Below are 27,202 nucleotides of genomic sequence, written 5' to 3'. Positions count from 1 at the left end.
CGACCCGGAAGCTGTACGCCGGCTCCCTCGGCCAGTAAAGTGCAACCCCAGAGTCGGTCACAACTGGACCTATTGTTCAGGGGTCCCTTTACCTTTACCTTTAGATGTGCTAAACGTTGCATTTCAAAATTGTATTTTATTGCTTTTCTATTTCTTACACTGACATTCTATTGCATTACCATTCACATTCCACGGAACTCAAACTGCAATGCAATACAAAAATGCAATCTAAGAAAGAAAAGAAGCAACAATTCTTATTTTTATTGTTTTAAAAAACCCTCAGTAAGGATATTTAATGCCACGGACTACCTCAGCAAAGCTTTAAAGGCCGCTGAAGGTCGATGGACCACAGAACTTCCTGGATCTCAAATTTCCTGGGGAGGGAAGGCCGGTCTGGACCCTTTCGACAGCCGTCTCCCCCCTAAACAACAGGTTTCGATCCGGCTTAGCGGTTTGCAACAGAGAGCGAAAGCAAGTCGTCTGGTAGAGGTTGGTTCACAGAGGTTTATTGGGCCCGGCTGGGCACCCACCCCCATGATTCTGGAATGAACAAGAGGGTAGAGTCTGAGGGGGCGACAGGGACAGTCTGGGTCCAGCGAGGTACAAAAACAACGGTCCGTTTGGAGAACGCAAAGCAAGTCTCCGTAGCTCACTCCTCTTCCTCCTCTTCTTCCTCCTCGAGGGCGATGGCGCGAGGGCCGCCAGGCCGGGGCTGCTGCTTCTGGACCGAGACAATGCCGGTGAGGAGAGCGTAGCCGACCATCGCCACCAGGCCCACCAGCACCGACAGGACCTGGTTGCGGCGCTTGTACGGCTCCTCCTCAGTGTCGCTCCCGTCCCCGGCGGCTGCCTTGGGGACACTGGGCGGCGGGTCGCCTGAGGGAGAGAACCGGCACGGCCGTCAGGGGGAAGAATTGCAATGTGACGTAGGCAAGATGGCGGAGGCGTGGCGGCTGAGGCGACTCATCGGTCAGAGCAGGGCTGGGGAAGCTGGGGCTGTCCAGACGCGACTAGAATCCAGCTACCTTCATTCCTGGCCGCTGGGAGGCAGAGAACGTTCTGGTACTACAACCCCCATCATCGCTGGCCAGGGCTGATGGGAGTTGGAGTCCAAAAGCGACTGGAGGTTCTCCCTAGCTATGGGAAGAAGGGGGTGAAATCCCATTTCCCAGAGGCCTCCCTTCCCAGCAAGTTACCAACACGCCATACTGGTTTCGGTGCCGGATTAAAACATTTTTGCTTAGGCAAGTTATCCAGACATGCAAAATCATTTTATTTCTTTTTAAGCTACCGTTGGTTTTAAAACCACCGTTTGGAATATTTTCAATACCTGCTTTTAGCTTGTCTTTTCTTGATAATAATTTAATTTATTATTATTATTATTATTATTCTTTATGTGACACCCTTCTGATTGGGGCGCTGCAAACCACTTTGAGGGAGGTTGTTGTTGTTGCTTTTCAAAAAGAGAAATATTGGTATATAAATGTTGTTAAATAAAAATAAGCCCCCCTGCTGAAGGTAATGAGCATGACTAATTTAAGGGCCATTCATTTCAATCGGTCTCCTTCTGAGTGGAAACTAAGAAACAAGCCTAAATTGCTAAAATAATGCATTACATAAGAAATCAGTCAATGGAATTAAGATGCCTGATTTGCCAGCGTCATGGTTAGAGTGTCAGACTAGGAGTAGGGAGAAACCAGGGTTCAAATCCCCACCCCATCCGTGAAAAGTCGCTGGGTGCCTCCCAGCCTAACCTACCTCACCGGGTTGTTGTGGGGATTAAATAAGAAAAGGGGCAGATAACCATGTACGCCACCTTGAGCTCACTGGAGACGGTAAGATATAAATGCAATAGATATCCCTCGCTGCAAGAAATGAAGTTGACAGGGAACCAGGCAGAGGGCCTTCTCAGTAGTGGCGCCCTCCCACCAGATGTCAAGGAAATAAACAACTCTTTGACTTTTAGAAGACACTTGAAGACAGCCCTGTATAGGGAAGTTTTTAATGTTTGATGTTTTATTATGCTTTTATATTTTTTGGAAGCTGCCCAGAGTGGCTGGGGCAACCTAGCCAGATGAGCTGGGTACAAATAAAATTATTCTTAAAATTATCGTATTATTGGCTATTGTAAATAATGAATTTTTCAGCGCCATCTTGGTCTTTTGCCAATTTTCCCCCGGACGCTTCGGGTTTGCTGTCGTTCCTTCCTCCTCTCCTACCCTGGGTCCCTTTCTCGCTCCCCCCTCTCAGGCGACAGAACCCAGCACCCACCTTCATCCCAGGGGAAGTAGAGACTTAAGATGGACGTGCAATAATTGCAGAGGTTTGGGAGGGACTTGAGGTGCTGCTGGAACTTCCCGTTGGGCAGTTTGGCTTTCAGGAGCGGGGCCAAGTGGCTGAAGACAATGGCGTCCAGGGAGGCAGGCCTGAAAAGAGAGGGAGGGAGGGAGGAAAGAAGGAAAGAACAGAAGAGGTGAGGGAATCCCCAGTAGGGCAAGAGGCGAAGCTAACCCTCTCCTGTCAGCAGTGTGGTGGACTTGGGAGTCCAGGGTTCAAATCCTGTGGCCGACACACTGGTCTGTCTGCAGGTTTACAAACCACTTCACAACCCAAACTTACCAAAATGATACACATTGAAAAGAATAAATGGACATTAAATGAGGAGGGAAAGAGAACCATATGCCATATTTTTCGCTCCACAAGATGCACCTGAGCATAAGACACACCTAGGTTTTAGAGGAGGAAAACAAGGGAAAAAAATATTCTGAACGTAACAGTGGGTGTATGATTTTTGTGGTTCATGCTGTGGCAACAGACATGATATGTGATTTGACGGTGAGTTTGGGGTAGCCCAATGCAAAAATCCTGAGAATCCATGTGGATCCATGCTTTGTAACAACGTTTCTGCGCCATTGCAGCCCCACGAAACAGTGGATGCGTGGTTTTTTTGGTGCAGGCTGTAGCAATGGACATGCTATGTGATCTGCTGGTGAATTTAGGTGACCCAATGCAACAATCCTGAGGATCCATGTGCTTTTACCTCCCCGCTCTCAGGCAGCCTCCTTTATCGCTAGCCTCCCTTATCTCTCTCCCGATCCCTTGCTGAACAGTGGCTTTGTTTCAACACCCCCTTCCCTCTTATTTGCCTTAAGTGTCTTTTCCTTAGCTGGAGCAGTTTTTTGCTCCTCCTTTTCTTCTAATTTCTCTCTTCATTGCTTTAATCTTCCTGTCTCCTCTCTGTCTTTACCTCCCTCCTCCCAGGCAGCCTCCTTTATTGCTAGTGTCCCTTATCTCGCTTGCGATCAGCGGCTTTGATTCAACACTCACTTCCTTCTTTTTTAAAAACAAACAAACATGATCTGCTTTATGCCCCTGGGCAATTCGCCTCCAGGGACCACGCATTCGCTTCATAAGACACACAGACATTTCCCCTTACTTTTTAGGAGGAAAAAGGTGCGTCTTATGGAGTGAAAAATACGGTAAGTAATAAATTATTATTATTATTATTATTGGTCGTACCTTGGATCCCAAGCACCTTGCAAGTCAAACGTTTTGGCTCCCGAACACCACAAACCCAGAAGCGAGTGTTCCAGTTCTTTGGAACCTGAATGTCCGGCAGGGCTTCCATGGTTTCTGATTGGCTGCCGGAGCTTCCTGCAGCCAATCAGAAAGCCGCGCTATGGTTTCCAAACATTTTGGAAGTCGAACGAACTTCCGGAACGGATTCCGTTCGACTTACAAGGTACAAACATATTATTATTATTATTATTATTATTATTATTATTATTATTATTATTACCACATGTGCCACCTTGAGCTCCTTGGAGGAAAAGGTTGTCTATAAACACATTAAATAAATGTCAAGCGTCGCCAGCGTTTGGCTAAATTAATGTGAAAGAAGACAGTGCCTCTGAGCATGGGCAGAGTGTGTTCCCACTCACAGCAGAGTAAGGAGACATTAAAGAACTTCAGGGATTCCAATTCCTAAGGGACTTCGCACGCCCTCACCGGAGCCTATACTTCCACTCACAAACGGCGAACTTACGAATCTCCGAAAAAGAACTTCTGCCTGCCAAGGCGTTGGGACAGCAGCGTCAGGCTCTCGCGGGCTTCCCGGTACAGCTGTGGGGCACAGGGAGAGAAAAACGCTGTCAGGCTGCGACCCTTGCCATTCGCAAGCACTGCCCCTTGACACAAAGTGGCTCCTTCACCTCTGAGACACCGTACCCCCATAAGAACCGCCTGCTTCTTTGCATAGCTGTCAACTTACAGATTTGAAAATAAGGGACCAGCAGCCTCGAAAATAAGGGATCAGCAGCCAAAGTAAGGGATTTTCCGGGCACAGGTATGTTCATCTTCTGAGCCCCTCCGAGCCAAAGGCAGAAAGCCAAACGAAGCCTGAAGCCTGAAGCAGCCAAACGAAGCCTGAAGCCTCAAGGAAAACCACTGTTACCTCTCCGCTGGGAAGCGCTGAGCAAAGGCGAGTCCCCAGGCAATGCAGCCAATTTGATCAGCACAAGGCATGCAAGCTCCACCCCTCAGTCGTTCTTAGACTTCTTATTGGGTGAGCAACGCGGCCAAGCAACAGAGTTGGAGCCTCCCTCCTCCCTGGCTGTCAGGGAGGGAGGGAGAGGAGCTGCTTCCTTTGATTTTTTTTTAAAATGATATTTATTAAGCTTTTGAATAAACACATATAAACACAAACACAAACAACAATAAAAACATACATAAACCAACAAACAAATCAAAAACAAGTATAAATTCAAACCTTATTTTCTAAACCTAATTTCACCAACCTCCTCACACCTCTCCCTTCTGTATTCTAATCTCATTTATCTTATCAGCAAATCCATTCCCATTTTTCCCATAGTTTTTAATAATTCTATTATTTTTCCTTAATCAACGCCCCTGTAAACCACTAATTTTTAAACCCATATCTTTTTAACCTTCATTAATTTTGTAATATTTATTACGATAGTCTTTAAACTATTTATTAATAGTTTTATTTAAATATTTAAATATTTAAATATTTAAATATTTAAATAAATATTTAAACTATTTATTAAGATAGTCTTTAAACTATTTATTAAGATAGTCTTTAAACTTCTTCCACTGTCTCTTTGTCCTGGTCTCGGATTCTGCCAGTCATCTCTGCCAGTCCCATATAGTCTGTCGAGGAGCTGCTTCCTTTGAAACCCGGGAAATTTAAGGGGCATCATCAATAAGGGACAGCAGCAGGAGACACAGCACTGGGATAAGGGACTGTCCCACCAAATAAGGGACGCTTGACAGCTATGCTTCTTTGGGCTGCGGAAAAGACCCTCTGTCCAGGCAAGCAAGAGGCAAAGATCAGAGTTCAAGGGAGGGCGAATCAGGGCCAGCAGAGGGCGTGGCCCTGAGGAAAGGAGGCGGGGCCTGGGAAGAGTTCCGAGGGCCAGGGGGAGAGGGCTGGAGGGCCGCCTCTGAAGTTCTCCACCACCCTGCCGTCGCTGCCCCTGCTTGTTGCGGCCTCATTCTGCTCCCACTGACCTCCTTCTCCAGCTCCTCTTCGTTGTCCAGGCAGTTTTCCCCGCAGACCATCTGCAGCCGCTCCAGCTGCCGCTTCTGCATGCGGCCCGGGAGGAAGAAGTTCAGCGGGAAAGGGATGGCCTCCCCGTACCACTTCCGGGTGTGCTCCACGTAGTTCTTGGCGTCCACCCAGAACGTGTGGATCTGTCGGAGAAAGAGAAGCCTGATGGGACAACAGCTCCTTTTCTTTGTTGTTTTCTGCATTTACCGTATTTTTCGCTCCATTAGACGCACTTTTTTCCTCCTAAAAAGTAAGGGGAAATGTGAGTGCGTCTTACGGAGCGAATGGCACTGCGCAGAGAGGGAGAGCTGCGCAGCGCCCCTTCAGCGAAGCGGAGGAGGAACGGAGAGAGGGAGAGCTGCGCAGCGCCTGTCCTTTGAAGACGGAGGAGGAACAGAAGGGTCTCCTTCTGTTCCTTCTCCAGCTTCGCTGAAGGGGCGCTGCACCTTTTCCCTCTCTGCACAGCACCTCTCCCGTGAAGGAGAGGCGCTGCACAGAGAGAGAGAACTGCGCAGCGCCCCTTCAGCGATGCGCCGTCCTGGCTTCTGCCTTAGCTGTGCGCAGACTCTTTGGGCCGGGGGAGCCTTCATCCCGCTGCCCTGAAGAGGCTTGGCGCGGTTATCCCAGAAGCCAGAACAGCCACACGCTATCCCAGAAGGCAAATCCCTCTTGCTGTTCTGGCTTCTGGGATTCAGAATAATTTTTTCTTATTTTCCTCCTCCCAAAACTAGGTGCGCCTTATGGTCTGGTGCGTCTTTTGGAGCGAAAAATACGGTATATCCCTCCTTTCTCTCTCCACTCCTCAGTTATCTCCCCACAACAACCCTTTGAGGTAGGTTAGGCTGAGGGGCAGAGGCTGGCCCAAGGTCACCCAGTGAGCTTCGTGTCTGGATTTGAACCCAGGTCTCTCCCGGGTCCTAGTCTAACCCTCTAACCAGGGCCATCTTTACCTGGGGGTGCAAGGGGTGCAAGGCACCCGGGCGCCGGATTCTGGGGGGCACCAGGCGCAGGGAGAGTCTCTGGAAAGTCTCACTCACCAAAGCCGGGAGGAGGGGGAGTGACAGGAAAGCATTTGATGTTGGAGTGAGACTGAGTTGAGAAATAAGACTAAGAGCACATACTGATATAGGAATGCATTAGATAATATGTAAAGAAATATACAATAATAAGAGTACATTCATATGTAAAAAAGGAATATACAACGGGAAAGACGGGAAGTCTAGTGTGTTGGTATGTATATTATTTTTTGGGGGGGGGAATTGTTTTTTTCTTCTCTTTGTTCTTTTTTTGTTTGTTTCATTTTCTTTCTAGGTATATAAAATTTGTATATAATTTTTGTATACATGTTGGAAATTATAGTAAGTCCTGTAATGTAATATGACAATGTTTACCGATGTAATATAAGAATGTTAACCAATAAATAAAAAGCAAATTCAAAAAAAAAAGAAAGAAAGAAAGAAAGAGGGAGAGACAGACAGAAGGAGAACGCGCTTATCTAGTGACGGAGCGCACACAGGCTCCGGAACCTTCCCAAGAAGAAGTCGTATATGTGCGCTCGCAATGGCCCTTCCAGCTCCTCTAGAAATCGCTAGCCACAATGTTCCCACAATGAAAGGCTACCCGAGATGGCTCTCCCACGCATGCGCACAATGCTCTCCTGTCTCATCTTTCAGACACCTCCCTACAACCGTAAGCGCATGCGTGGAGTCTTTACACCGACTCCCAATGTGCTCTTTGTCTTCTTTAGAAAAGCTGGCTTTAAACAAACACACACACAAAAAAAACTCCTTTTGGAGCCGCGCAGGCGTGAGCGCTGTTTATCAAATGATAATAGTGACATAAGCATAATAATAGTTAATTTGGGGGCTAAAGTAAATTTGGGGGCACTGGGCGGATCTTTGTACTCCGGCGGTGCATAGGCTAAAGCAGGGGTAGGCAAACCAAGGCCCGGGGGCCGGATCCGGCCCAATCGCCTTCTAAATCTGGCCCGCAGACGGTCCGGGAATCAGCGTGTTTTTACATGAGTAGAATGTGTCCTTTTATTTAAAATGCATCTCTGGGTTATTTGTGGGGCATAGGAGTTTGTTCATTTCCCCCCCAAAAATATAGTCCGGCCCACCACATGTTCTGAGGGACGGTGGACCAGACCACAACTGAAAAAGGTTGCTGACCCCTTGTGCTAAAGACAGCCCTGCCTCTAACCACTACACAACACTGGCTGTATCTAACCTTGCTACCTTGACCCAGAGGCTGAACGCAACATCTAACCATGTCCCTGATGCCAAGTTTGAGCACAACAGCAGCTTTGATACTCTTTTAAGTTTCTAGTCCTCATGGTTAAGAACATAAGAAACTTTTCTTTTGGGAATTATAGGGACAGAACCACCTAAATTGTATAGAAATTTATTTATGTATGCTGCTACAGCAGCAAGAATGCTACTTGCCCCAAGGTGGGGAAAAGCAGAAGTCCCAAAAGAGGAAGAAGAAATGGCGAAACTTACCAGAAGAATAACGAATCAAGATAACAAACTTTTTTTCATATAAAGGTATGGAAATGGTTTATTGAATATTTACAGATAAATTGCAAACAGAATAAAAACAATATCGGGATTATTGTAATAACCTGGAGCTCCATAAGAGTATATACTTAAAGCGGATAATTAAATGAGCCAATTAAATGAATTTGGATATGCAGAAGATAGTAAAAAATAAATTTAAGGAACTGCAGAAAGAGGGGGAAGGAAGTCAAACTTCACTCTCCCAGCTTGTGGCTTCCAGCAACTTGTGTTCAGAACTATTACTGCCTCCAGCCATTCAGGCAAAGCATAGCCATTACAGCTAGCAGCCACTGGCAGTCTTGTCCTCTGTGAATCTCTGCAATCCTCTTTTGGGCCATCACTGCTTCCTGTGGCAGTGAGTTCCATAGTTTAACTATGTGCTGCTGCGAGAAGAAGCAGCGGTTTTTTTGTGTGCGGCTGCATAATCTATTGTTTTTATTCATTCAAACTCGGCTTCCCTTTCCTGCATGAAAGGGAAAGTCAGACCCATCAGTCACAAACACAATGGGGTTAGCCCTGTTTGGGCCCCGACCCTATAAATCTGGAGTGTAGGGTGGGTGAGGGCCCCCCATCGACGCAGCAACTTCTCCCACCTGCCCCAACTCACCAGCACAGGCAGCAGCTTCTCCTGCAACAGGGACACGAAGGCGAGCGTGTCAGCCCCTTGCCGAGCCGAGAGGTCGTAGTCTGCGTTGAATTTCTGCAGGGGGGTGGGAAAGAGAGGATCAGGACAAGGACGGAGGTCCCCCACAGCTCCCTCAGGATCTGGCATGGGGAGGGGGTGCTGCTGGCACATTTGGGCCCATGTGGTGGGTTTTTATTATTATTTATTTTTAATTACCATCAAATTATTATCAGATTGTTGTTGTCTTATACCACCCTTTATCCAAAGATCACAGGGCAGTGTTTGTTTGTTTAATTAAATTTGTATAAAGGGTAAAGGGACCCCTGACCATTAGGTCCAGTCGTGGCAGACTCTGGGGTTGTGGCGCTCATCTCGCTTTATTGGCCGAGGGAGCCGGTGTACAGCTTCCGGGTCATGTGGCCAGCATGACTGGTGAACCAGAGCAGCGCACGGAAACGCCGTTTACCTTCCCGCCGGAGCGGTACCTATTTATCTACTTGCACTTTGAGGTGCTTTCGAACTGCTAGGTTGGCAGGAGCTGGGACCAAGCAACAGGAGCTCACCCCGTCGCGGGGATTCGAACCGCCGACCTTCTGATCGGCAAGTCCTGGGCTCTGTGGTTTAACCCATAGCGCCACCCGCGTCCCTCTATATAAATTTGTATACTGCCCTATATATCCACAGGTCTCAGTGCGATTACAACAAAATTTCACAAAATAAAAACTCAAATAAAAACAAAAAGAACCCAATAACCGACCCCCCCCCAACACATTTTAAAAGGGCCTTGGCTGTCCATCAGTGCTAGAGAGGTTCCGCAACTGTGATTTCAGAATCAGGGGGGACTCCCTACCTTTGCCCCCACCCGACCGCGATTGCCCCAGAGGTGATCTCAACAGTGGCGTAGCGTGGGGGGTGCAGGGGGGGCCGGCCGCACCAGGCGCAACATCTGGGGGTTAGGGTTAGGGGGAGCAAATCCATGGGTTAGGGGGCGCAAATTACTTGCCTTGCCCCGGGTGCTGACAACCCACGCTACGCCACTGGATCTCAAGGAGGCTGTAAGGAAGATACCTGTTTCCTGAGGTGGGTGATGATCTGCTGAGTGTCTGAGATGATGCCTTCATCTTTTGTCCTCAGTGCCGGGAGGGTCCCTGCAAACAGACGACAACAGAGGCAGGTGACTGGGTTGTTTCCCAGGCACAGTTAGGAGAGCTGGGTTTCAGCCCAGAAGCCCTTCACAAGTGACCCACTGAATCAGGGAGTGTCCCAAAAAAGGAAAAGTTATGGGGAAATGATACCTTTGATCACAAGACACACAAAGTTCCCATGGCTGGTTCTCCTTAATATGCATATGTTGCAAATCATTTTTTTAAATATAATATTTATTCAAATTTTGAAAGTTACAAAAAGGAACAATAAAAAAGAAAAATAACAAAAATATAAAAAATACACACAAACAATAAAAAAACAGATCAGACCTTTACATAGCTTTCTTTCCTTATTTCCTTGACCTCCTCACACCTCCCTTTTTTGTATTCTAGTTCAATTAGATGTTTCAGCAAATCCTTTCCATCTTTGTTTTTATCCTAATAATTTATCTTAATATACTGTAATTCTCGTCTTTCACCAATTAATAAATCTATTTTAACCTAGTCCTTTATATCATTTCTGCTAAAACCACATTACTTCATTCCAACAACCTTCTAACATTCCTTAATTTTACAATGTTTCTGTAAATAAACTTTGAATTTTGTCCAATCTTCTTCCACCAACTCTTCATCATTATGTTGCAAATCAGAAATAAAAGAACTCATAACACATCTGTTAACCGCTGCAAGAACAACCATTGCCAGAACATGGAAATCATTGCAATTATTCAATATGGACCAATGTCATAATGCAATTGAGCGAACAGCATTATTGGAAAAACCAACAGAGAAATTAAAAGGAGCAAGAGACCAAAAGAAACACAACAATTTTTATGCAGTCTGGGGTAACTTCAATTGCACAAATGATGAGCCATGTGGGAGAGCAGTACCCATCGTCTACCGCACAGTTTGGTGTGCACTAAGCACATATTTTAATTATTATTTTCTGCTCCTTCCTCCCGCCTTCATATAAACTCCTGTAGATCATAACTGTCACATAGAGGAGGGAGAAAGGTTGTTTTCTGCTGCTCCAGAGAAGTGGACACGGAGCAATGGTTCCAAACTACAAGAAAGAAGATTCCACCTAAAGATTAGGAAGAACTTCCTGACAGTAAGAGCTGTTTGACAGTGGAATTTGCTGCCAAGGAGTGTGGTGGAGTCTCCTTCTTTGGAGGTCTTTAAGCAGAGGCTTGACAACCATATGTCAGGAGTGCTCTGATGGTGTTTCCTGCTTGGCAGGGGGTTGGACTCGATGGCCCTTGTGGTCTCTTCCAACTCTAGGATTCTATGATTCTATAATTGCTATTGATACAAAATCTCTCTCTTTGTAGTCAACAATCCAAGCCAACATATGTTGTGATGCATCGTTTTGTGTCTGTTGAAACTGTGGTGGTTTGGGTATATACAGTATGACATAACTTTTAGTACATTTGAAGACGTTTCTCTGAGTGTTTGCCATTGCTTTATTTTTGATTTTAATTTTGTGTAATCGTTGTGTGTCGTATGCTCTAATAAAAAGTAAAACGAAGAATAAGGTTTGGCTAATGGCCCATTGAGTCCAGGTGCCTCTCAGAAAACCCACAAGCAGAAGCCCAGCACAAGAGCCCTCTCCCCTCTTGCGATTTCCAAATACTGGTGTTCTGAAACACTGCTACCAGAGTATTGTTAGCCCAGAAATGGAAGCAAGAAGAAATTCCGACAGAAGAATGGCAGACAAAATTAATGGACTACGCAGAATTAGATAAAATGACAGGAAGGATTCGAGACTTGCGGGATCAGAGATTCACAGAAGATTGGAAGAAATATACGAACTATTTGAATAGCAACTGTAATCAACAAATTACGCAAGAAGTTTTGTAAGGAGAAATGTATGAAACATTGCAAAGTAGAGAAAGAACAGAGATACTAGTTATGAGATAAATGTAATAGTGAAGTAAGAAATGTATATTAAGTAGATAGGCTGGAACATTTTCAGATGTGATTGATGGAAGTCAAAAAAATGGTATATGATATGATTTAATTACTGTTGAGAATGATATGTTGGAAAACTAATTATAAAATTATAAAATAAATAAATAAATATTACTACCAACCACTTGTGCAGAAAGAAGGAGGAAGACGTCCCTCAATTTCTGTGCTTCCCACGAAAATCTTACCTGAGGGGCTTCGCCAAGGATTTGTGATTTTGTGAACCTTGAGGGGTGCACCTGTGAAACGGGCGTAAGTCTGGAAAGGAGGAGGGGAAACAAGCTGAGCTTTGTGTAGTGTATTTATTTCTTCTATTATCTCAAGGAGCTCAGAGTGGCTTATAAACCCCCCCCCCAACAATCTTGTGAGGTAGGCAAGGCTGTGAAGGAGTAAGTGATCAAGCACGCAGTGAGCTCCATGGCTGAACGCTGGTCTTCCCAACCCTAATTCACACAACACATTTAAAGTGCTATGGTACCCCTTTACACAGTCATGGCTTCCCCCTGCACCAAAGAACTCTGGGAGCTGTAGTTTGTTAAGGGATTGTGAAGGGACAAAGAGAATTGTTTGGAGGAGACACCTATTCTGGAACTACAATTCCCAGAGTGGTTTAACCATCAATCCCTCTCTCTGGGGAACTCTGGGAATTATAGCTCCATGAAGGGGTCCCCTAACAACTCTGAGCACCCTTAACAAACTACAGCTCCCAGAATTCTTTGGGGGAACCCGTGACCAATCAGCCCAGTGGCCCATCTAGCTCTCACTAAGGGCAACCGATTGCCCCAATGGACAGCCCGCAAGCTGGCCCCGGGTGCAACAGCAGCTGTCTCTCCACTTGTGATTTCCAATAACTGTTCTGTCTAATGTGGTAGGCCCAACTGGTTTGGCAGTAGCCCCTGATAAGTCTTAGCCTCCGTCAATCTGTCAAATCGGCAGATTAAAAATAAACTTTTAAAAATATGGTTGCAAGGGGGAGGCTGCAAACAAGCCTAAGAGCCACCCCAGGGGGGAAAAATAAACCCAAAGTCAGTGACTAAATCACAGCTATAAACACAGCACTGGCCCATAATGAGCTAAAAGACCTTTTGCCATATGGTAGAAGGTCATGGAGGAAAGGGAGAAAGTTTAAAGGTTACATATTCCTTTAAAATGTTAACAACCCCTGGGAATCGCAGGTCTGCTTGCCAACCTTTTCGATTTTCTTAAACTGGCCCTGCTCCTTAGGTTTTAAAAGGCGGGGAGGGGGGAAACCGTCATCCTGGGCGCTTTGCTTCTTATAATAACCTGCTTTGCTTAAGGGCTTCGAAAGCTCCAACGCTGCCAGTTTTCTGCCTGCTAAAAAGCACCGGAGCAGCGCTGGGGACTGAAGTTGGCCCAGGGAAAGGGCGAAGAGCAGCCAGGAGGTAAAGACGTGGCCCCTCGTCTTTCCCCAAGTCCTCCCCACCGTGCCAGGGAAGAGGCAGAGGCTGCGTCCCAAAGGGCAAAGCTTTGGGGGAGAGCCTGCGGCGCCCGCGTTTGGAGAGGGGTCCCCCGCTCCACGCCACTCGCTCTCCAAGGCTCACCAAAACGGCCAGGCAATCGGGATCCACCGACGGCAACCCCCAGCCGCCAGCCCAGCAGTACAGCTCCATGGGCGCCGCCATGATGCAGCCCTGCCGACCCGGAACAACACGCTCCGAGGGAAAGAGGGGGGTAGAGAAGAGAAGTCACTCCGATTCCGTCCAGTCCCCGCGCGTAAAAGCGTGCGCTCTGCGCTTAGGGCGCAGCGGAAAAACGGCCCCGATCGCAGCGCGGGAATTCAACCCGGTTCTGCGTTCGATGGCCAAGGGGGAGCTTTTCTCTTGATTTTCTCTTGAACCCGAGCCCTAGGGGCGGGTTTGACTCGGGAGTATCCGCACGAAGGCTTCAAACAGCGCGCTCTTCCTAGCCACCGTCTACCCAGGTGTAAGCCCCACTGAGTTTGGAGAAAAAAATTCCTTCCAGTAGCACCTTAAAGACCAACTAAGTTAGTTCTAGGTATGAGCTTTCGTGTGCATGCACACTTCTTCAGATACCCTTGAGTACCCCCATAAAAAGCACTTATTATTATTATTATTGGTGTTTAGATCTGGCCTTTTATCCCCAGCATTCAAGGTAGCCTCCAACATTTGCAAACAACCTTATAAAATACAAAGGTATCTGAAGAAGTCGTGCATGCACACGAAAGCTCATACCTAGAACTAACTTAGTTGGTCTTTAAGGTGCTACTGGAAGGAATTTTTTTATTTTGTTTTGACTATGGCAGACCAACACGGCTACCTATCTGTAACTGAGTTTGGAGAGGCTTGCTTTCTCAGGGAAGGGGAACTAGGATCGCAGACTTCTTCCACCAAAGTGGCGTGCTTGTAGCAACACGCATCATTAAAAGCTCATGGCTTCCCCCAAAGGTGTCAATTCGCACCATGAAATAGTTACAGTAAGTGCCACACTTTTAACATATGGGTTCTGCGTACCCTTGAGTACCCCCAGAAAAAGCACTTATTATTATTAGTGTTTAGATCTGGCCTTTTATCGCCAGGATTCAAGATGGCTTCCAACATTTGCAAACAACTTTATAAAATACAAAGTAAAAAAAGCAAACTAAACTGATTGACATCTGATGCCCTTTTAAAATGTGTCGCAGAAGGGGAGATTATTGGGTTGTCTTTGTATTTGTTTTTATTATGTATCTTGTGCTTTTTATATTGTGCTTTTATGTTGTGAACCGCCCTGAGATCTACAGGTATAGGGTGGTATACAAATTCAATTAAAAAATAGATAGAGAAAAGCTATAATTACAACACATCAGAACGCATTGGCAATTAAAATGCAGTGTGATCTTGACAGTGGCCTTAATTTTCAAGGGCTGGTCTGTACAGGAAGGTTTTATCCTACCTACGCTGTGGGTTGTTAAACCACAGAGCCTAGGACTTGCTGTTCAGAAGGTCGGCGGTTTGAATCCCCGCGAGGGGGGGGGGAGCTCCCATTGCTCAGTCCCTGCTCCTGCCAACCTAGCAGTTCGAAAACACATCAAAGTGCAAGTAGATAAAGAGGTACCACTCCGGCGGGAAGATAAACGGCGTTTCCGTGCGCTGCTCTGGTTCACCAGTCATGCTGGCCACATGACCCGGAAGCAGTACGCCGGCTCCCTCGACCAATAAAGCGAGATGAGCGCCGCAACCCCAGAGTCGGCCACGACTGGACCTAATGGTCAGGGGTCCCTTTACCCTTTACCTTTACCTTTACAGAAGGGATAACAAGGAGGGAGCCAGTCTGGCCTCTCTCAGGAGGGAATTCCACAACATGGGAGCAGCCACAGAGAAGCCTCTCAATGTGTCACCCCTAACCATTGACAGATAAGCACAGAAGGCTTTTGCCTTACTTCTGAGTAACTGCTACTCAGGCCCCACACAAATGGGGACCAGACTTCCAGTGCTGCTGTGTGCATGAGAAGATTTTCACTCTGGGTAACCATTAAAGGAAAAGTTTCTCTGATCATGCCTTTCCTTTACCGTAATACAGGGGTGGGGAACTTAAAGCCCACGGGGGGGGGGGGCAAATGCAGCCCTCCAGTCCTCTTTCGCAGAGGACTAAAATTTGCTTTCATTTTGCCTCTGGGCTAACCCCTAATCCTTTCAAAGAGCTACAAGTCGCCTGGGAACAGGGATGGGTCATTAAACCATTTTGGGAAGTGTAGCTCTGGGAGAGGAGCAGGGCGCCTCCTAACGGCTCTCAGCACCCTTAACGAACTATAGTTCCCAGGATTTGTGGGGAAGCCACGAGTGTTTGAAGTGATATGGTGATGCTTTAAATGTACAGAGCAGAGAGGGCCTTGGTGTGTCACAGTCAACATTCTTAGCTTCTACCTGCTTTTTTGTGTATTGTCAAAAGAGGGAGCATCTCTCTTTGAACAACTCCCCCTCCCCCTTGCACAACACAACACACACATGCAGAGGCCATTGGATAGCTCAGTTGGTTAGAGCATGATGCTGATAATACCAAGGTTGTAGGTTCGATCCCCATAAGGGACTCGCATTTTCCTGCATCGACAGGGTTTGGACTAGATCATGGGTAGGCAAACTAAGGCCCGGGAGCCGGATCCGGCCCAATTGCCTTCTAAATCCGGCTCGCGGATGGTCCGGGAATCAGCGTGTTTTTACGTGAGTAGAATGCGTGCTTTTATTTAAAATGCATCTCTGGGTTATTTGTGGGGCATAGGAATTCATTCATTATTATTTTTCAAAATATAGTCCGGCCCCCTACAAGGTCTGAGGGACAGTGGACCGGCCCCCTGCTGAAAAAGTTTGCTGACCCCTAGACTAGGGTCCCTTCCAACTCTACAATTCTATGATTCTACATTATGGACATTGGGTTGCATTTATCCTTTATTTTCATTCATTTATTGATTACATTTATATCACACCTTTCCTCCAAGGATCTCAGGGCGGGACAGATGGCATTCACACAACAACCCTGTGAGGTAGGCTAGGCTGAGAGTAAGTGACTTCTCCAAGGTCACCCAGGGAACATCATGGGTAGGGTGGCCATATTCCCCAAGGTGAAAATCTGGACAAAGTTGCTGAGCTTTTGGGGCGGCTTTTTGGGGATTTTTAAAGCATTTTTTTTAAAAAGCCCAACTTTCCATATGTCCGGACATTTTGCCAATTCAGTGAAAACCCACCCAGATGCCGTTTTGAGAGCCCAATTCCTGGAAATGTTCAGAAAAACCCAGACATATGGCAGCCCTAATCATGCGTCTAGTAGGGAATTTGAACCCTGGACTCCCAGGTCTTAGTCCAACACTCTGACCACTCCACCACACTCTGACTGTCCAGCTACGGTCTACTCAAGATCGAACCTATTGCTGTTAATGGACCCAAGTTAGTCATGTTCCTTCGTTTCTCCCTCCAAGTAGGGCTAACATTGGACGCAACCCCTCCATTTTAACAATAACCATTCATTTTTGCCCCCTGTTCAGCCAAGCACAAGTCGAAAGACAGACACTGACGTCAAGGAGGCTCTCTTGTGTTTGCAGAGGAGCGAAGGATCCAAACCAGAGGAAACAAGAAGAGATTGATTTGGTTGGGGGGAGAGGGAGAGACACGCATCCTGTCCCTTTTTGCCAAGGGAGGTGAGATCCAGCTCTGAGGCTGCAGCAGATGGGCCTCTGTTCCTGTTTGAGGCAGAGAAATCAATCTCGGGGGCACCCTTGGCTCAGAAAAGAGGCGGATTTGCCCAGGCAGCCAGCCAGCACATTGCTCTGTGGCTATTGCCTCATTATATTTCCCTTGCAAAAAATAGTGCCTCCGCAATGATCTCATTCGAAGGGGACACCAGAACACAATTCCATCACATTCTGGGCAGGAGTCTGTACACACACACACACACACACACACACACACACACACACGAGGAAGGGAGGGAGAAAGCCTCTTTTACAACGCTGTTGCTCAGATCTGCCGCTGCAGAGGGAGCCAGAGTGGGTGGACTACAGCTCTCCAGAAGCTCTCAAACCCTCCGAAAGGATATTGTAGAGTTGGGAAAGGTTCATAAAAGGGCAACCCAAGTGATCCAGGGGACAGAGCAGCTCCACAATGAAGAAAGGTGGCAGCGTTTGGGGCTTTTTTTGCAGCTGGATAGCTCAGTTGGTTCGAAAGCACATCAAAGTGCAAGTAGATAAATAGGTACCACTCCAGCGGGAAGGTAAACGGCGTTTCCGTGCGCTGCTCTGGTTCGCCAGAAGCGGCTTAGTCATGCTGGCCACATGACCCAGAAGCTGTATGCTGGCTCCCTCGGCCAATAAAGCGAGATGAGTGCTGCAACCCCAGAGTCAGTCACAACTGGACCAAATGGTCAGGGGTCCCTTTAGCTCAGTTGGTTAGAGTAGGGTTGCCGTCATTCAAACAGTGAAAAGTTTGAAATATGGCAACCCAGGCAGAAAAGTTGTTCAGCTTTTTTTTTTTTAGTTCTGCCCAACGTTGTTGAACTTTCTTGGCAAAATCCCCCCCCAAAAATGCTGTTTTCCAGCAATTTTTGTGGAAGGTCAGCAAAAACGCCACTGCCGACATTGGACATTTTTACCTAGTTCCACCCGGACACTGCTGCCGACTGCAGTATTCCGGACTGCAGAAATCCCAGACATACGGTAACCCTAGGTTAGAGCGTGGTGCTGCTAACACCAAGGCTTCAGGTTCGAGCCCCATAAGAGACAAGATGCATTGCAGTGGGGTGGAGTAGATGATCCTCAAGCTCCCTTCCAGCTCAATGATTCTTTGATTCAGGGACTGAATCCGCAACAACCGCTGCTGGCAAACGTCTTGCTGGAAGAGAAAAGGCAAGTAAAAAGTTTATAGGAAGATAAAGAAAGTAGAGAAAAGTTTGTCTCCCTCTCTCTTCCAATGAAGCTGAATGTTGGAAGATTTAGGACAGATAAAATCCTCCTTTGCACAGCGCACACTCGTATCGTACTGTAAAACCTTTTATTGGCATCACATACAACATCCAAAACAAATCAATACAGAATTACCACTTCCCCAGTGGCACAAAACATTTGCTAAAAGAAAGGAGGCAGAGACCCCAGCATTCAAGGATACGAGTCAATGAGCACACTCTGTCTCTTTTCCAAAGTTTGGTGAATTCTGACCGTGTGATCCGTTTGTTCTCGACAGAGAAAGGTGATCTTTCCCCTGTTGTTGGAGTCACTCGGTTTGACAAATTTATCGACATTTAATAACTGAACTGTCCCACTAGCACTCGCATAGGTCACCTAAGAAGAGGGGGATTGGCAATTGGACTGACAAAGAAACCATAGCAATTAAAACCGAGGTTAGGAGAATCTATAGAGAGTTCAGAGAGATGGACAGCCTAATATCTACTTCTCCAGATCCCGACAACTCAGGGAAGCTATCCAGCTCAGTCGGACAAGATATAATCAGCGCATACTCGAACCATAGCTGTCAACCTTCCCTTTTTTTGCGGGAAATTCAATAATTCCAGCACCATTTCCTGCTGCTATCCCTGATTGTTAGATATCCCGTAGACTGTCCCCGGGATAGGTGAAGCTGCTGATCCCTTATTTTCAAATCTGAAAGTTGACAGCTATGACTCAAACTACGGAACTCCCTGCCACAGGAGGCAGTGCTGGCCACCAACTTGGAAGGCTTTCAAAGAGGATTGGGCAAATTCATGGCTACTAGCCATGATGGCTACGCTCTGCTTCCACAGCGGAGGCAGCGATGCTTCTGAAAGGCTTTTCATGCGAATGTGCAAAGACCCTCTGTCTTCTCAGCTGCCTTGCTCATCCCGTCTCAAGCTGCAGTCCTTGCCAGAAACCGACTGGTTTTTTTTGTGGGAGGTGGCGTGAGGCTTGGATCCAAAACCCAGCCCGCGCCATACTCTCCGAAATGGGTTGCCATGGAAAGACAACAAGGCTTCTGGAGGCGGGGGGGGGGGGGGAACCCTCGCTCTGTAATTTAGAGGGAATCCAGAAAGGAATATTCCTCCAGTTCCCGTTTCATGAGGAAATATTTGGATCGGGGCCCTGTCTGGCCACAAAAGCCTGGCTCGAGCTTGTCTCTGCGGCCTGATGAGGCTCCCCTAGGCAAGAGGAGAAGCGGAGGGAAGGCCCACCTGGGCGCAACCAGGCCCCGTTGTTATGGCGACAGGGGAAACAAAGCGTAAACACAGCTTGGCCTGTCGCGGCCCCGGCTGAGGGATTGGCCTCCGCTCAGGGGACAACCGTCTTGGCCAACTTTCTGGGGAGGGGAGGCTTCTTGCAGGTCCTGCCCCAGCCACCGACAGCTGCGTCTCCCTATTTCACAAAGGGCTGAAACACATTTGTGTGTGCGTCAAGGGCAAAATCAACGGGCACGACTAGCTTTATTCATTTCCATGGGTCTGCTCTGAGTAGGCTGGCCATCGCACACGGAGAACACCGAAACCCGAGTTCACATTAAATTGAATTACCGTATTTTTCGCGCTATAAGACGCACCTAGTTTTTGGAGGAGGAAAACAAGGGGAAAAAATTCTGAATCTCAGAAGCCAGAACAGCAAGAGGGATCGCTGTGCGGCGAAAGCAGCAATCCCTCTTGCTGTTCTGGCTTCTGGGATAGCTGAGCAGCCTGCATTCGCTCCACAAGATGCACACACATTTCCCCTTACTTTTTAGGAGGGGAAAAAGTGAGTCTTATAGAGCAAAAAATACGGTAATCAGCGGCAGAACCGAAAGTTTGAAAGGCAAAAGCTGCCCTAAGTAGCTGGGACAACCCAGCTGGATAGGCAGGGTACAAATAAATATATGATTATGATTTGGGCAGAATGCAAACAGAGAGGAAGATAGCCTAATTTCTTGGGGCAGGGAGTTCCACAGGTGGCGTATGCTTTTTGCCAACCCACAAGCCACTGGGAAGTCTTCCCATTCAGTAATAGAGCATCTCAAGACCCCGGGGTTTCATGGGATGGGTGCTTGAGAACCCTCTGTTCCTATTTCAACCAACCCTTTATTTGGGACCATGAGGACTGGAATCTTGATTTATTTTTAGCGGAAGGGCTTGTAGCTCAACGGTAGAGCTACAATCCCCTACATCTCCAGGTAGGGCTCGGAGAAACCCACCGCCTGAAAGCCTGGACAGCTGCTGCCAGTCAGTGTTGCGAACACTGAGCTAGATGGACCAAATGGACTGACTTCCTGTGTTCCTATGTTCCTAAGATAACTGTGCCCCATACTGATGGCTGTGTATGTGTGCAGGAATAACATCTGGGCTTCCCGCTTCCATTGGGTCCTGCAAGGGATGCACTCGTTTTCAGCCACAGAAAAATGCGCCTTGCAGGGAGACTTCTCAGAATATGTATTCCCTGCCCACCCACCCCCGCTACCTCTGAAAAATGGGAAGGGGATTCCCTTCATCCCTGGGACATGCCACGTGCCCGCAATCCTGCTGCTCGCTGGGTGGAGAGAGGGATCTGGGCCAAACCTCAACAGCAGTAAAAAAAAAAAAGAAAAAAGAAAAAAGGCACCCCTCTCCAGCTCCTGGGAGCCGACCCAAGTCTTGGAAGAAAAACAATGAGGTCATCTTGGAAGCTCTGTGCAAGACAAGAGCCCAGACCTTCCAGGATCCATCGGAGGAGAGAGAGGGTGGTGGGGCAAAGGGGGAGCAGAGATGGGACAGTCCTGTCTACTCAAGCTAAGGAGGAGGAGGAAGATTTATTTCATTTAGGAACTGCTTTCCCACGAGGCATCCCATTACAAAGAATATGCTGGGAGCATCAGGCCGGAAACAATATGAGCAGCTGGAATGGGGTGTGTGTGTGTGTGTGTGTGTGTGTGTGTGTGTGTTTGTGAAGTAGACACTGAATTGGTGCCAAAGTGTCCTTTCTGCATTGACTCATCTGCCATAAAACCCAAGAGCATCAACACTGGCAATTCGGAATATATTCTAGGCGAATCTGTCCATTAGGGTTTCCCCCAGTTTCTCATTTTTCTGATCTATTCAGTTTTCCACATCAGTTTGCTTATTTATTTATTTATAATGCATTTTAGCTGGATAGCTCAGTTGGCTGCAGCGTATTGCTGACAACACCGAGGTTGCAGGTTCGATCCCAGACAGCTGCAAATTCCTGCATTGCAAGGACTTGAACTAGAATGATCCTCGGGGTCCCTTCCAGCTCTAGGTTTCTATGAGATAACAGCACGTTATAGTGTGAATTTCTCTCAACGGACACATTCTTGTATGCAATTTCGCCTGATAGACAGATTATTATTATTTTGCAAAGCCATTTCCCCTAATATGATGCAATGCCTTATTGTGTGTTATTTTCACTCACATAGGGTTTCAGCACATGCTTTACCAAAACATGCATTTTTGTAACCATGATTTGGCTGGGGAACCACGTTGCAGAAATTTGGAGAAGTGAGAATTTGGAGAGATGGCTTTGTTTTGGTTTGTGCATTCTTTCTGAAAGGGCTAATTAGGTAGGTTTGCTTTTAAACGCAAACTGGATCCAGTTTTTCTTCCATCTCCAGCTGTGCATCCCCAGTTCAAGCCGGCCTTCACGGATCTTGCCCTTGTACTCGTAAGCCAAGCACAACTATGTACTCTCCTGCAAGTCATGCATTGCTGGGCTGTTTCCGAGGGAAGGTTGCCAGCTGGTAGTGATGTCCTCCCCAAGCTTTCAAGGGATCTTGCCCCATATTTCTTCCTGTTAATGGGAAGGAGAGCACATCCTAGGCACAGGCAAGTTTCTCATTCGATCCCTGATATCCACTGGACATCCATTCAGGACAGATAAGAGAAAGGACTTATTTATTCAAGTTATAATTAAATGATGGAATTCACTGCCACAGTGACGCACAGCTTTGAAAGAGGGCTAGAGCATGGGTAGGGAAACTAAGGCCCAGGGGCCGGATGCGGCCCAGTCGCCTTCTAAATCCGGCCCGCGGACGTTCTGGGAATCATGTGTTTTTACACAAGTAGAATGTGTCCTTTTATTTAAAATGCATCTCTGGGTTATTTGTGGGGCCTGCCTGGTGTTTTTACATGAGTAGAATGCGTGCTTTTATTTAAAATGCATTTCTGGGTTGTTTGTGGGGCATAGGAATTCGTTCATTTCCCCCCCCCCCAAAATATAGTCCGGCCCACCACAAGGTCTAAGGGACAGTGGACCGGCCCCCTGCTGAAAAAGTTTGCTCACCCCTGGGCTAGAGGAATTCATGGAGAATATAACCTCAATGGCTGTGTTCCAGCTCTACTCTTGGTGGGGTACTAAGGTGCCTCTGAATATCAGTGGCTGGGAACCACAAGTACAGAGGGGATTATTGCACCCAGGTCTTCCTAGCTGTGGTGTTCCCATAGGCACCAAGTTGGCCCCTGGGAGAACAGGATGCTTGGCAAGTCGGGCCTTTGATCTGGTCCAGGAGGACTCTTTTTACGTTCATGGGTGGCGCTGTGGGTTAAACCACAGAGCCTAGGATTTGCTGATCAGAAGGTCGGCGGTTTGAATCCCTGCGACGGGGTGAGCTCCCGTTGCTCGGTCCCTGCTCCTGCCAACCTACCAGTTCGAAAGCACGTCAAAGTGCAAATAGATAAATAGGTACCGCTCCGGCGGGAAGGTAAATGGCGTTTCTGTGCGCTGCTCTGGTTCGCCAGAAGCGGCTTAGTCATGCTGGCCACATGACCCAGAAGCTGTACGCCAGCTCCCTCGGCCAATAAAGCGAGATGAGCGCTGCAAGCCCAGCGTCATCCATGACTGGACCTAATGGTCAGGGGTCCCTTTACCTTTATTCTTAATAAATTCAAGAGTCAACACGCCATCTTCAGAGGCAGCCTACCTGTGAACATCACACCCTGCAGAACCAATAGCTTGGGTGGGGGGCAGCCATGCCATCTACCCCCCTTCAGTGGTGCATCTGTCTGGACACCTTTTGAAACCAGAACCCCATGGCTTTCCAGTTTGGTGCTTCTTCTGCAGTCTGCCAGTGTCCTTCTGATAAAGAATCGCCAGGGACTCGCTCACACTTTGTTTCCCGTTTCCCCCGGGGACAAGCAGAAGTGTAGATGAGTCGCAAGACATGTTCCGTTGTTTGGCTAGCAGCGGCTATTTGCCCTGAGGACCCTGGCAGACAGCAGTCCTGAACACCCTTCAGAAACTGGGTTTTGCCCCTCAAGCCCTTCCAAGTCTGGGGTTAGGCCAGGCAAATGCTACGGTCAAGAATCATAGACACCGAGAGACAACAGGACTGCTCAAAGTGCCCTGACTATAAAATTGGAGAAATCGAGAGAGATATAGCCGCACCGGCAGCATATCTCTTCTTTCTCGTATCGAAAAATGCAAGAAGGGCTTTTACACTTGCCAGAAGCTTGGCTCTGCCCTCGCAGGTCCTGGAAGGAGCCTTTAAAAAAATCCCGTATGCTCAGAGACTTTGCGCCTGTTCATTGGGGGAGATAGGAAGCCCAGACCACTTGTTCTTTAGATGTCCCTTTTATGAAGAAGCACGAAGTAAGACCATTGATCCCCTACTGGTGAGGCTCGCTGACCTCCCGGAAAAGCAAAAATTTGACCTTTTCCTGTTAGGCAAAGATCAGAAGATGACCCGGATGGTCGCCAGATTCTGTGTACACATCTGTGGGCGCAGACCATCCCCCGACTCAAATTAAGAAAATTCCCAAACTCGGTTCCATGGGTGACTCTGGGTCAGCTCCCTGCGGCAGTTTATCTTAAAGTTTTAAGTGTCTATATGCTTATCGCATTTATAAATTTTAAATTTATTGTTGTACATTGTTTTAATTGTTTGTTTTCTTTCTGTGACTGTACCCCCAAGTGCGTTTTATAAGCTGGTCTCCGACCGTAATAAATTATCTATCTGTCTATCTATCTATCTGCCCTGAGGACCAAGAACAGAGCCTCCAGGATCAGGGGCAGTCTACCTCATTACCCCTGTCGCAGGATTATGCTGTTTATTTGGCTTGGCCACCGGATGGAAAGCCCACGCTGGACTGGAGGGACCCCTCTTTCGATCCGGTCCAGCAGAGCATCCTGCAGCTTTAAGAGCGATCCCGGGACGGAAAATTCCACCCCGTGCAGCTTTCTCCCCTCATTGCATCTTTTTGATGTGTCTTAGTGGGCGGGGGGAGCGCGCGCGAGAGAAGCCACATCAGATGGAGACCCGCGACGGCAAGCGACTCCTTAAAGGGACAGGAGCCCGGACGCCGCGACTTGGTCCGCGTTGAGGACAGGCGAGGTCCTGTAGTCGTGCTCCCTTTCCCTTTTTCCTTTTTTTCGGGGAGGGCGAGCAGAGCATCCCCACCCCGCCCTGTTCCCCCCGATCCGTGCCCCCCACCCCGCCCGGAAACCTGCTCCGATCCGCGGGCGCAGAGGCAGGGAGGGCTCGGCTCGGCTCGGGGAAGAGGCAGCGCTTCTTCGGCCGCGCCGTCGCGAGCGAGCCTCGGCTGCCGCTGCCGCTGCCCTTTGTCCCTGCGGCGGCGCCTCCCCTTCCTCGGAGCGCCCCCATCCGCCGCCCCCGCCGCCCGCCCGCCCGCCCGCCGGTCCACGCCCCGCTCCTCCTCCTGCGCCTGGAAGCTGCGAGGATGGAGCGGCTCCTGCGAAGACCCCCGGCCGCCCTCCGCCGCCTCCCGCTCCTCCTTCTCCTCCTCCTGGGCGCAGCGGGCGCAGCCAGGCAGGGGCTGCAAGGTAAGCGGGCGGCGGGGACGGCGCGCTCGGTCCAAGCCCAGCCAAAGTCCCGGGTTCGGTCCCCGAAGGGCTCGCTCGTCCGGAAGCGCTGCCCGAGTTCTGGTTTAGGGGCAGAAGGTGCCGGGTTCGACCACGGGGAGGGATTGCTGGAGAGATGCTGCCGGTCAGTGTCGACCAGGCGGACCCAGTGGTCGGATTGCTGCCGGTCAGGGTCGACCAGGCGGACCCAGTGCTCGGATTGCTGCCGGTCAGTGTTGGCAGCGCGGAGCTAGATGGATGGAGTGAGTGTTGGTGACGCCAAGCTAGGGGGACCCGATGGTCCGATTGCTGCCCAGTGCTATGATTGCTGCCGGTGAGTGTCAGCAATCCTGAGCTAGACAGACTCAGTGGTCTTTTTTGCTGCTGGTCAGTGTTGGCAGCATGAGGCTAGTCGGTGTTGGTCATGCCAAGCTAGGTGGACCCAATGGTCCAATTGCTGCCAGTCAGTGTCGACAGTCCTGAGTTTGATGGACCAAGTGGTCTGACTTGTATATGAGGCAATCTGTTTAAATCAGCCAAATGCAAAAATGGTCCTTTTCTAAACGTAGAGTCAGCTTCTTAGTCCTCATGGCTGCTTTAAATCACAAGAGAGGGCACTCATCAGTAGCCAGACCATTGGTCCAACTGGCTCAATACTGCCGACCTTCTATCCAAAACCAGGAGGTCTGGATTCTTGCTTCACATTTCTGGGAAGAACACCACCTAACAGCAGAGCATGTGGTTTGAATTCAGAATGTCCCAGGTTCCATCTCATGTTGGGAGGCTGATGTAAACAGCAGCATCGGACGCTGCTCCACCTAGCAGGTCTCTTTTCTCCTGCCTCACCTGAAAATGCCATCAGGGACTGAACCCTCTGCATGCAAAGAAGATGCTCTGCTTCTGAGCTATAGTCCTTCCCTTAAATCTAAACTAAGATTCCAGTCCTCATGACTCTGGATTAAGGGCTGGTTTCAGCAAGATGTTTCCTTGCAGCCACACTCTTAGTCCAGCTAGCTCGGACAGGGAATCTCCAGGGTTTGGGAGGCGGGACGACGGCATTCTCAGCCCTGCCAGGGATTGAACGCGAGACCTTTCGCCTGCAAAGCAGATGGTGCAACTCTGAGTAAGAGAAGGAAGGGAAGATGGCAAGGAGGACAGCAATTGAACCCTCCCTCTCCCCAAGTCACTATGGCCTTGACACACACGTTCGGATCTGCTTTTTAAATCATCTTTCTATCCCCTCTCTTGCCAACCTAGCAGTCTGAAAGCACGTCAAAGTGCAAGTAGATAAATAGGTACCACTCCGGCAGGAAGGTAAACAGCATTTCTGTGCACTGCTCTGGTTCGCCAGAAGCGGCTTAGTCATGGTGGCCACATGACCCGGAAGCTGTACGCCGGCTCCCTCGGCCAATAAAGAGAGATGAGCGCCGCAACCCCAGAGTCGGTCACGACTGGACCTAATGGTCAGGCGTCCCTTTACCTTTACCTTTTATCCCCCCCCCTCTCTCCTCTGAGAAGCTCAAGTTAGTTTACATCTTCCTCCTTCACCCTTTATCCTCACAACAACTGTCCAAAGTAGGCTGGGCCAAGAGACGCTGAGCTTCTGAACCCAACTCTCTCGAGTTAGACATTCTAAACTTTTTAGGTTCCCTGGCTGTCCATGTAAAGAAATAGTTTAGTATCAATAAATAAAGCAATATATTGGTGCTGGTGTTCTTAGTTCTGCAAATCTAACAAGTGATCAAAATATGAAGAGTGGTGGTGGTGAAGTAGAAGGGGACTGAGATAAAATTGTAAGTTTAAGAGTTCAGCGCTTCAAATGTTGTGGGGGGGGGGTGCCATATTTTTGAATGCTGCCCTGCATTAACACCATCTTTCCCCTGCATGGAGAAAGCCAGTTCCAAAGGCAAAGCGTTGGTCTCCTAGGACACATCTCCCTGATGAGCTGTGTTTCTGCTTGCGGGGATTTGTTGTCATCTTAATGTGGAGGAGCATTCGGAAGTGGTGCTTCCCACCTATGGCCTGAAGCGGTACAGACCATTCAATCAGGGTCTACAGATAACCAAAATAAAGCAATAGAATGGACTGTATCACTCCAGGAAGCTTCTCCCTCCA

The 27,202-nt window shown here is 48.3% G+C and overlaps 2 protein-coding genes across 2 annotated transcripts in view; one reads left to right on the top strand and one right to left on the bottom strand.

Annotated features, from left to right (window-relative positions):
* Positions 1–241: 241 nt before the first annotated feature.
* Positions 242–13,802, bottom strand: MTX1 (metaxin 1). Its single transcript, XM_081841328.1, has 8 exons — positions 13,428–13,802; positions 12,054–12,123; positions 9,821–9,900; positions 8,735–8,827; positions 5,530–5,712; positions 4,046–4,122; positions 2,272–2,426; positions 242–876 (listed from the first exon to the last, which is right to left on the bottom strand). Exons 1-8 carry the CDS (start codon positions 13,506–13,508, stop codon positions 650–652), a joined length of 966 nt encoding a protein of 321 aa, XP_081697454.1. The 5' UTR covers positions 13,509–13,802; the 3' UTR covers positions 242–649.
* Positions 13,803–24,915: 11,113 nt separating this feature from the next.
* Positions 24,916–27,202, top strand: part of THBS3 (thrombospondin 3) — a 38,736-nt gene continuing 36,449 nt past the window's right edge. The window contains exon 1 of the mRNA XM_081840903.1: positions 24,916–25,069. Within this exon, the coding sequence (XP_081697029.1) occupies positions 24,967–25,069 (103 nt within the window). The 5' untranslated portion in view covers positions 24,916–24,966. The remainder of the gene's footprint in view (positions 25,070–27,202) is intronic.

This window comes from Podarcis erhardii, assembly GCF_964252035.2.
Source record: "Podarcis erhardii genome assembly, chromosome: 15".
NCBI classification, from domain to species: Eukaryota; Metazoa; Chordata; class Lepidosauria; order Squamata; family Lacertidae; genus Podarcis; species Podarcis erhardii.
Note: the sequence above shows the minus strand (reverse complement) of the source record. Positions and strands in the feature narration are given on the sequence as shown.

What these genes read in the sequence shown, in the direction of transcription:
- MTX1 (XM_081841328.1), bottom strand. Translation starts at nt 13,508, where the DNA reads ATGGCGGCGCCCATGGAGCTGTACTGCTGGGCTGGCGGCTGGGGGTTG. An exon ending in TCCTTGGCGAAGCCCCTCAG is followed by an intron (nt 9,901 to 12,053) that starts GTAAGATTTTCG and finishes GTCTGTTTGCAG; the next exon opens with GGACCCTCCCGGCACTGAGG. An exon ending in TCACCCACCTCAGGAAACAG is followed by an intron (nt 8,828 to 9,820) that starts GTATCTTCCTTA and finishes ACCCCCCTGCAG; the next exon opens with AAATTCAACGCAGACTACGA.